This window comes from Vanessa atalanta, chromosome 3 (assembly GCF_905147765.1).
Source record: "Vanessa atalanta chromosome 3, ilVanAtal1.2, whole genome shotgun sequence".
Lineage (NCBI taxonomy): Eukaryota > Metazoa > Arthropoda > Insecta > Lepidoptera > Nymphalidae > Vanessa > Vanessa atalanta.
The window spans coordinates 3456768-3468666 of record NC_061873.1 but is presented as its reverse complement, the minus strand read 5'-3'; the positions used below and the strand labels follow the sequence as shown (position 1 = coordinate 3468666).

Sequence of the window (11899 nt, the reverse complement as noted above, 5' to 3'; positions counted from 1 at the left end):
AGTATCACATTTAAAATAATATTTATAGTTACCTATACTAGTTTATTTGATTAACTTACGCAGTACCCTCTTATCTAGACCGGATCGATTTTTATATTTACAAAGAGCAATCGCTATCTCTTGACTCTATAATATTAATATATGCAATCGACATTGATAAAAAATGTGTCCACTTATTTTTTATATACATAAATAGCAGAGCCACTATTTTACGTTACTACTTAAATTTAGTTTTTACTCTTGTTCATAAAATTCATAAATATCAATTAACTTCCTTCCAAACGACAATGAAAGCAGATAATCAATACATCCTTATTTAGTATATATTTTTTTTTAATTTTCTGCTGTTATAGTTTTTCTTGTTAATTTTATTTTTAAAATCTTTTTTATGTTTGTTTCGTAATAAGAAATGAACGTGTAATTGTAACATTCATGTTATATTTTTATTTTATCTATATATCCGGCTTCGTACTGGTAAAACTCAAACAAAATCCTTAATATTCTATTCTAGTAAGCGAAAGAATTTATTATGCTAAATTTCAAATCAATCGGACTTATAATTATATATTATGTGTATAGATGGTATGATGCGAGATGAAACGGCTTAACAACACTTATGCTAAAATCTATTAATGCCTTTACGGCGTAGTGCACAAAGCGTGCCTAAGAAATAGGTATTATACATTCATACGTATATACATTTATTTATATATATACTACATGACAACTATCCTTCTTCTATGTGCTCGGGTAACAAAAAAGTATTTATTTATTTAAATTTACAGGATTCCCATAAAATTTGATGAAATAATACTAACCGCAGCGATAAGCGTTATCGAAACCATAGATAACAATAATAATTTATTATGATATTTTAAATTAATTATTCATACATTCTTGAATATATATATTTTTTTAATAATTCGAAAATAGGTTTTTGGACATAAACGTGGAATAAATCTTTGGTATAATTTAAATGAAGTTGATCAATTTAAAAATCATATAAGTAAATCGATACGATCTGACCTTTACGAAAATGTAAAGTGAAAATTAATTAACCTTTAAAAATGTAACATTAATACGTTATGTATATTATTATGATTCGGATTTCTTTATGAATCTCCGCAAACAATAGTGTGTGACGATAAACTTGTGATGATTATCTGAGGTCAGGCCCAGCGGTGCGGAACCGAATAGGGGAAGTGTACGACGGCGACACAGGCCACGTTATCGTAGCTCTTATTGCACACAATATAAGAGCTAAATCAAACTTACCTCGTGCTAACTTTGCTGCCGAGCGTTCATGTGAAGATGTTCTGAAGACGTTCCCACAGCTCTGATTCCTCGATCGACTCTGATTCATAATCAGCTAATTACACTTGACTCTTGTTAATTCGAATTAATATGACTTTTAAGACATTTAAGCAACCTTGTGGGAAATACTTTTTATGACTTTGTAATTGGATTGAGAGACGAACAAAGTTAAATGCGTTTATACTTCATTTTTAATTTTGCATTGTTTTTATAGAACCTCTATAGAGAATATTCGAAAAAAGAAATATTACATTTCAAATAATATTATAACCCATGTTATCTGTCAATTAGCTTAAATGTTACAATAATATGACTATAACTCCAAATTAAAGATGAATTAATTTTAATCAGATTCATAAAAACTATAGTTGTGTAATTGACTTAAATTTTAATGGATCGTTTATAATTTAAATTTGAGGTAGAAGCAATAAAAGATATGTGTTATTTAAATTCAGTTTTACTAAAATATTCACGTTTTAGAATCAATTACTCTTTCATAATATCACATTATTGTAATTACATGATTTTAAAACAGGAAATTCTTAAACATGATTCTGAAACATGGAGACATACCAAATGTAAAATGATAATAATGCACGAACAGTTTTCCAACTGAGATATCGCTTATTCCATATAAATTGACGGCGTAATTCTTTATCGCGTCTAATACTAATTCCTTGTAATACTGTCACTACCGATTTCATAAAACAATTTCGTTTATTTTTTCTTTATTTATTATTTTTTTTTTATATAAAAATATCATATTCTTTTGTACTTATTACACTTTCCATGTGGAATGTTCGAAATCACACTTTTTAATATACACATCAAATTTCACCAAACAATTGTACAAAGGATTCGCAATAAAATAAATATAATTTCAAACGTTCTGTTTTACTAAAATTATAAAATGTGCTACGTCTAGCTACTTATCTACTTTGTTCATTAGATTGCCTGTAATAGTAATGTACATACATACAGTGACGGTGGATGAACAATCATCTTCCGTCGTCAGTGAGGTGATTAGGTAGAAACGAATAAATTCTTTGAAAGTTTACAAACTCGATTAAAATAAATCTTTGATAATTTTTACGTATTTTACATAATCTATAATCTATTACCGTATTTATTGAATAGCTCCCAAATATTGTAGTTGCCTTTTGAATAATCCAACGTTCAAACGAATCACCGATCTTTTCAGATATGACTTAAAGTCCAATTTCCAAAACACATAAATCTACGGATACTTAATAGCAATATAATAAACACAATGACTCGTCATGGATTTTACAGCTATTTGGCCCCGAAGAAATAAATTCAAGAGCAGAGAGATCTCTTATTAATATATTTTTTCAAAATGGCGCAAATACGACGCCTGCTTAGGAACTACCCTATGCCTGTAATTAATTTATTACATTTCAATAGAAATAAACATTCATAATAAGACTCTGGTCACAGTGAAACAATTGCTTTTGAATAAAAACATTCGGTCGTGGCCACATAAAATTATACAATTAAATTAAAAAATAGTGACATATTTCACAAAGCATATCATAAAATTGCTACCGTAACCTAATAGCATTTTGGTGTTATAATCTCGGCATACATATTCAATATCTACTTAATTATTTTAGGCACACTTTGTATTTTACAAAATCTTAATCAAAATCAAACAATCAAGCAGTTCGTTTATAAATATTTCGATGACGATTGTAACATGTTCGAGCGACCTGCTTCTTTCACTTAAAAAACAACCTTATTGTATAAGAGTAATATTTCTTTTAAATGAGAAAGGGTACGTATTATGACTAATATTGCTTTCCATGTACAAATAGAAGTCAAAATCAAAGAACTCGCTATGTTTCTGTGAAATCAAATAGAGCGGTCGTCGAGGAACATGCTACTGTACAGGCACTATCGAAACTTATAAGCATCGCTATACCACTATTCTCAATTCGTTTAAATTCGCCGAAGTCCACGTCTTTGGTCTTTAAGTGAGAGAAATCCTACCAACAATGGATCAGCTCATTAACTCGATTATTAATAATTTGTCGTTAATCCGATGACAAAATAAATTCCAAACGTTTGTGTTTCATAGTGATTCCTTTCGAGAGTATTAAAATATTAATATTCGAGTTAATGTCGGCCGCATGTACGCGAGTCGGCGGCGGAGTGGCGGGTGGCGTTCGGCTACTGCAGCGCGTCGGGCAGGCGGTGCGCGTCGTGCCAGGCGTCGGGCCGCATGACGTCATCGACGGGCGGGCACGTGGGCCGCGGCCCGGGCTCCGGCGTGTACGTGAACGTCAGCCCCGTCGCGTAGATGATGCCGTCGTTCCTCACCAGTGACACGGGCACCTGGAATGAAGTATTCTGAATAATTTCATTATCATGTTCTCAGGAAATAAGGCATAGTCGAGTTCAATAAACAAATAAGTACATGTAAAAAATATGAGGTTCACATATTATATATAATACATATCTTTATTTATAGTACAATTGTATTCCACTAAACTCATTCCAAGCGCCATTTTTTCGCATAATGAATATCATATAGCTTACTCCCCTGGAGTACAAAAGTCAAATAAACAACATTTGACATCGAATAGACGCGATATCATGGGTCGAGAGTTTGAATAATCTTTGATATTTATTATGGATTTGCAAAAAAATGCCGTTTAGAAGATCGACGAATCTGTTATCAGAGATTTGGAAGTAAAAGTAAAGTGCATAAAAGTAGCAGTAGTTAAGTAGTACAGTTGTATTAAAAATAAAGATATATTAGACAAGAACTGCTCGTAGTTCACACTATAGCAGATCTATTAGCAAATTGCAAGGAATACGTAAATCTAAGGTTTGTTTATTTTTATTCTTTGTTCGATAGGAATAGACAGTAGATTTTATTTGTTTTTAATAGTCTAAAAAGGGATTTTAAGCACTCAATTGTAAGACAGAAAATCCAACAGCCTGGTTGGTGTATACAAATTTTAACCGGTGACCCTAGCCAATAAAAATCATTCATTGTCTGACAAGAAATTCTAAGTAATACTATATGGATTGAAAGTTGTGTGCGTTTACAGTCGCGTGCTTCGGAAATCACGAAAAGCCGTTGGTCCTTCGTCTGTACTTGGCTTATGTAAACGCATACGGACACATTTATGCACTATAATATATCCTTAGTATTAACTAGTTTTTCTTGAATTCGAACATCATTGAACTATACATCATCTTTAAACCTTCGTTACGTCAGATTAATATAAAAATTGCCTCACCTGTGTAGGCTGTCGAACCCAGAGCCACTGTCCCCTAAACTGCGAGATGTCCGGTACGACACACAGCATGGACTCAGCGCAACGGTACATGGTCTCCGCCTCCACATCTCCGAACCAGACTTGCAATGATGGTGTGAAATTATCTCCAGCTAACTCTAACATCGCAACGTCACCACCACCGTTAAGGTTCAGCGAGTGGACCAACGGAACTGGTGTTACGGGTGACCTGGTGGAATAAAATAAATGTTAATAAATATAATTAAGTTTCTTTTCATCGAAATCATATAAATCGATATAATCGATAACCGAACGCTAAATGGACCGTCTAGCAATGTTGAAATCACAGATTCGATCTCGACCCTTAGACGATCGTTCCCATTGCTAACATAAGTTTTACGCGTAACCGCTAAATAAATATGTAGTACCTTATTCAAAAAATTAAAAAATAAGCTAGTTAGCTACCAACTTTTCGTTAATAATAATTTTGTTTGATTTAAATTGTCGTCCAATCAAACAAGATTTTATTTTAATAAGAACTTACGCCATAGAACCTTCAAAACTCTTAAGTAAAAAAAACGATGTCAAATACTTTGTATATGAATGCCATGTCAATCGTACAAGACATATCGATTCTAATTAAATATTCATATTGTATCGATGTAGACGTTTTAACTCGTACTCTACTTGAGTCGAACTAGTAATTAACGGTATTTTAAATAATTAATCTGTTATGAAATAGTAATCATATAATCGACCATGGAATGATATTGATTCGTAAAAGCAACTTATTGGCAAAAATTAAATAATCAAAAATACAACGACTGATGCCTTTTGTATCACACTATATGTATTTACATAAAATATTAAATTAAAAACACCACTTTTTTTAAATTAAATATTAAAATTTTAAACTAACAAAAACAGTGCATACAAAATAAGCGTAGATATTAAACCAATAACGACAAAACGATACTATAAAATGAATATATAAATGTCCCAAGCATTTACAATCTGACGCACAGTTACAGGCCTATTACTCTAAGGAGAATGTTAAGATCTTATTCCAACATTCTGTCAGAGTGTCAATTCTAATAATTTATCATGTATCGCAATCGAATCGAAACGTTTTAGTCGCCGTTCGACTGTTTTCCTATTCTACTAACATAACGATCCCGTTACAGTTGGGTCGAAGTTGGATCGGAATATAGTCTCTCAGTTACGATTAAGCTGAGGTTTTATTTTATTATAAGGAATATTGGATCGGAATAGAATAGGGAACATATTTCTAGAATAATACGTATACATCAGTATTTCTAATAAGATTGTTTTATAATGTAAATAATATATAATAATATTTTGTTATTATAATATTTAAGATTCAATTTTTGTTAAATTAAACCGACTTATCCAATCCGATTATAAAAAAGAATAACAAACGATTGGATACACAAGAATATGATTCAAGTTTGGTATCACATATAGTATTTAGATATTTGTTACTTATTTAAATCTTATTAGAATGGCGATGCCACTTACGCTAACTCGACGGTTGGTAATAAATTATAAACACAAAAGGGTAGCTATATTTTCGTAACAGATCACACGTAGCTCTCATTATATACCTAGCCTGAGTTACACTTGTTGTCGTCCTGTGTACTTTTACGACAGATGTGACCAAATATACACATAACACTATGAAAATTGAATTTGTAGACCACAACAGAGATTACCCAATAAAATATATAGACTTTAATAAAGTTAAGTTTTTATTATTTCTAAATAAAAATGTAACTTGGGATACTTTTAAAACTATTAGTTCCTATAAAACAAATTGCGGAATTTTAGGCATTATCAATTTTGCCGGTAGCAGGCCGTATCTAAAAAGTAGAAAGTAATGTTATTTCTTTATATATATTTTCAAAAATCCGATGACAGAAAGCTTACAAGATACAAATAACTTCTAACTAAAATAGAATTGTAATAGAAGTATATTGTTAAGACCCCCAGTTTAACACGTCGGGGCCTAGCATCCCGCCCCTTGTTCTCATCATTAGATATCATTACAGTCACTCAACAGTAACGCGATTGTGTGCTAGTTCAAATGTTTGTACTCCCTGCGGTGATTACCGTGTGTCAATTCATAGAATTTATGTCGTTTGAGAAAGTATTACTACATTATCATAGGTTGATAAACACGTAAACGAACATCAATATTTATTAATAAGTTAAAATTATATGTTTCGATTTGAACTTAATGTTTCTTTGTTATATTAATAATATTTATAATTTAGGGATGTACAACGCTTTTTTTTAAGTCACTAGTTAACATACCAAAGACAAGTTTTTACATTTTTACTAATTTTGCGACTGCAATAGCATAATTTTCATGTCTTCTTTTAAACATTAATATTCAAAGTTTTATTTTTTATTTTATTTTAGCTAAACACTTTAATTTTACGTTTTGTGACATTTTCTAAATATTATTACATCTTCAACTATAAAAAACAATAAAATATTAATTACATTCATTCACTGGTGTTTTATCGACCACATTGTTGACATAAAGATATATCGTTAACTATACAAAACTATCAGCCTGCCAGCCTCGTTGGTCTAATAGCTTATTTGACAGCAGATCCAAAGTACTTAAAGGCTAATAATGTTTTCGAGTTTTGTTATGAACATCTGTGGATATTAGTATTGCTACACACAAGTGCTTATGAAATTACTGATGCCGTCCCAAAGAATAAAAGAGAAAAGCTGAGCTAAAAAAACTGAGCATTCCCTGCACTATAATATCTACAGTGCTTGAGACAATCCTTGAGATTGGTCGCCGTAATCGGAATTCAGTCAGTTCACTTTCACCCCGTCTGCCCCAGGGAGTGCAATTAAATTAAAGAATGTAAAGCCGTCGGTACTATCTCTAAACATGACGAATTGCAGTCTCACAGAATGAGCGTGAGAATATATTTTTGCACATACGTCTGCATTATAACATCTCTTGCCTTTTTTACTTTTCACCTTATTCGCACTAGTTAGTATAATTAACCGAAGCGTTTGTAAACTTGGAATCTGAGTTAAAAATTAACTCTTACACTTTGAACAACCATGGCCCTAGTATGTGAAATGTTAATTCTTATTGCTTATATTGACATGGGCTCACTTTTTCGTTTCAGTGCCAAACAGTTAAAGTAATATACATTTTTTATATATCCGGCACGACCAGAGATATGAGGCACATTACCAACGGCTTTATGCAAGCGCGTTAGAGTAGTACCATCCGTTCATCAGATATTCTACCGCCAAATAACAATACTTAGGATTGTTTTGTTCCAGTTTGAACGAAGATTGAGCCAGTGCCAGTCACCCACAAGGGAAGTAATATCTTAGCTCCCAAGGTTGGTAGTTCATTGGCAATATATACAATAGTTAATATTTCTTAGAGCGCCAATGTCTATGGCCGGTGGTGACCTCTTAACATCAGATGGACAAATTGCACCTCCGCCTTATATAATAAAAATATCAATGTAATGCTACCGGATGCAATGAAATGATATTATTCGGAAATTGATTCTAAAAAAAAGAACTGATAAGTAACTCTGTTCTAGTAATACTCTTTTTTATTCATATAATCTGCGTTAAAATAACGTTTATTTATTAAATAATTATGTATATGAAACAGCCAATTATCTGAATAAACCATTCGATTAACACCGTAGCCTTTTTACAATGCGGCGCCCTTCAATCAGCGGTCTGAATGACATTCAGAAAATACATTTTCCGTTTATATTATAGGGAAATTTGCTCTTCAACATAACGACGTTTAGTAAGATGGCTAGGCGGTTTATTAAACAGGCTAATTAAACTAGTTGGCTACAACATACATAATTTTGTACACAATAGTATTATGCGTTACATTTATTAAGTGGTATCTTACATGGATAATTTATTAAAGAATCGCATACGTGTTGAATTTGCAAAATGGAAAATTCATACATGCAAAGAATTGCTGTCAAACTGGTAAGGATTTTATTAGGACTACCCAGAAGGAACACGAAGGACCAGGAAGCCCGATGGACATAATTCCATTATTATTATGAGAAACTATTTACGTCCTTCATATTTTACAAGTTTATTTATTATCATAATTACTTAGAAAACGAATATATACATCAAACTTTATTATAGTAAGGACATCGTGTAATATAAAATCGCTTCCGCCGTCTGTACGCTTAGATCTTTTCAACTACTCAACGAATTAAATGCGGTTTTTGAATAAACGAACTGATTGAAGGTTTGTATGTATTATACATGCATATAATAGTAGAGAAACGCCGAGAATTTCAACTTTCCTAGCCGAAAAAACAGATATTTTTCTTTTAAATATTTTTATATATGTATATGTAGATCTTCAATTTAAGAATTATATATATGTCTATACGTTTATACCCGTGTGAAGTAGGGACGGATGGCTAGTACTGTATAATAAATCAATTGACAAAAAGCGGTTTCCCAATAACGTAAATGTACGATCACGGTAATACGAAACAAGTACTTTGGGAATAAATAAATAAATAAATATTGGACAACATCACATACATTACTCTGATCCCAATGTAAGTAGCTAAAGCACTTGTGTTATGGAAAATCAGAAGTAACGACGGCACTATATATACTCAGACCCAAGACAACATAGAAAACTAATTAACTTTTTCTACATCGACTCGGCCGGGAATCGAACCCAGGACCTCGGAGTGGCGTACCCATGAAAACCGGTGTACACACTACTCGACCACGGAGGTCGTCAAAGAGGCGTAGAGTCTGGACTGACGGGATTTTTTAAGTAGTTCACTTAGTTGGTGCGCAAGTTCGAAACGCACATGGTCGGTGTTTTTATTTAATAAAATAATTTCTTATGATTGTTCTTTTTTTGTTCTACGCATATGTAAAAATATAGACTATATTAATATGACTATATAGTGATATTGTTTATGCAATTGTAAATATCAACCGTACAGTGCACATTTGTCTGTGAAACACATATTTAGTCATATTATTGTTTGGCAATCATTACATCTAAAATAAATTACAAATAATTTACCTCACTGGACCCATTCCTTCGTAAAACTGGTATTCTGCCTTATCCGTGGATATAATTGTCCAACAGGCTCCGTCATTTATCATCTCTTTATTTGGCTCTTTTGGACATGGAGTAGCTTGGAACTGTATGATTCTCTCTTGAGAAAGACACAGATACATGCGTTCTGTATCCTTCATGTAGAAGGCACATTTATGTAGCTGTGACACAGGGTCATCTGCTTCTAGAAGAGCCATTTGTTTGTCAACCTGATGAGAAGTGAGTTATGTGAGCTCAGGTATACTTCTTGTCAAAATATAAAGAAAATAATAGCATCCTTGGATTGATTGTAATTATAAGCATTTAAATTGAATTTAAACATTAAAAATGTTTATATAAAAGCTGTTTAAACAATCTCTTTATTTTTAAACATTACTATAAATATTGATAAATCTGCTTGTTAAATTTTTTAATTATTTTTTGTTCTTTTTAGCTAACAAAATATTGGTTTAAATAACTAACAAAAAAAGGAGTAGTGTGGTATTTTTAAAAATCATGTAATAGTTGATTTTCTTTTTTTAAAAATAATTTATACATAAAGGAAAAATATTGCTTAATTTTATTTTCTCAGAATATTTACTAATTTTTAAATCAGAAAATCGTTTTTGCAATTGTATAAATGAATGCCGAAATATTTTTTTTTAAATATAGTTCCATAATATACTTTGAAAGAGAACCTGTGAATTACCTTACGAATAATAAGTCTAGGTAAAGCCATCCCTGTCACCGAACATACAAGTTTCACAGTAGAACCATAGTGAACATATCCATCCCTCACTGCAAACTCCTCTGACTCACTTTCATTGTCATCGAGCAAATGAATCGTAAATGCCCCCCATTGGGTAGAGGATGCATGGAAATTTCCATTTTCAACATGCAGATACCTTGTTGATACAGTTTGTGATCTTAGTCTATTAAATAGAGCTACCTTGGTTCCACTAGCAATACACAGATCAGCATTTTTTAGTGATTGTTTCTTTTTCGATGGTTTTGATATCACTTTTATTCTTTTACTATTAAAAATACCAATATCGTGACCATTACCATAAAACATTTTAACGGATAGCATGAAATGTTTACGTTTGTCTGAGTCTGATATGTACAATGTCTTTGCAGCACAGTATTGCTTGCCATTATTTAGGTCCAGCTGTTGCATATCTTGGTCAGAGTTACCAATACCAATAAATGCACACAACTGAGATGCCTGCTCAGTCTCACCTTCCCGTAACATACGCTCACGCCGAAGCCGCCAGCCATCACCAAATAAATATATACATGGTGGAGGGCAGAAAAAACGCTTCTCATTTCCATAAGATTTTTGAGCAACTTTTGCATGTAAAATGACTACGACCATATCAGAGCGGTCGCGAAGGTATCGTTCCATGGCTTCGCGTGTCAATCGACGCTCTTCAGGGCGGTAGGCGCCGGCGCCGGGGCCCGCGGCGGCGGCGTAGCGCGGGTACAGCGCGCCGTGTTGCGGCGGCGGCGACGGTGGACCCCCGCCCATACCACCCGCGCCCGCGCCGTACTGGTGAGGCATGCTCGCCACGGCGTACTCTCACCTTGATTTAAACATTATAATGTATAAACTGTGATAACATCTGCACATTGTGCCTCTTTTGAATCCTTATCTTTGTTGATAGAATATTAGTTTAGAACCAAAAAACATCGTGTAAACAAAATCCTGAAGTTGTTAGCGTCTTTCTTGTCGAGACAAAGTTTGAGCCTGTTTATATACTTTGACACTTTTTCTATTTGTATATTTTAGGGCTTAACACACTTGAGTTTTTCCGTATTTGGATCGATCAATACACTTGTATTATTCACATCACCATAAATAAATAATTACGATGGGAACTCTAACACACAGTCATTCAATAACACCTGTTCGTTGGTAGAATTTTCAGATAGTCCATATAATGTTTCTTGAATTGCGTTTTATTATTAAATATATATACTGCATTCTTGTCATCTAATAATTATTTAGGGTATAACGAGTTTGATTTTACTTATGAAAAGTTTATTAAAACTTATGTTTATTCGAGTATAAATACGATACGACAACGCTAAAAATATGAACTGTCAAGGAGAGCCATAGACACAGAGTGATGTGCAAGCGTGTTGTCGATTACACACGCGCGAATAAAATCGAGTAACACGGTCGGCTTCGGCACGTCGA

General features: G+C 32.8%; 1 protein-coding gene across 1 annotated transcript; it reads right to left on the bottom strand.

Annotated features, from left to right (window-relative positions):
* Positions 1 to 1799: 1799 nt before the first annotated feature.
* Positions 1800 to 11876, bottom strand: LOC125077343 (suppressor of hairless protein). Its single transcript, XM_047689263.1, has 4 exons — positions 10409 to 11876; positions 9685 to 9929; positions 4584 to 4809; positions 1800 to 3669 (listed from the first exon to the last, which is right to left on the bottom strand). The coding sequence occupies exons 1-4, from the start codon at positions 11258 to 11260 to the stop codon at positions 3505 to 3507; spliced, it is 1488 nt and encodes a 495-aa protein (XP_047545219.1). The 5' UTR covers positions 11261 to 11876; the 3' UTR covers positions 1800 to 3504.
* Positions 11877 to 11899: the final 23 nt, after the last annotated feature.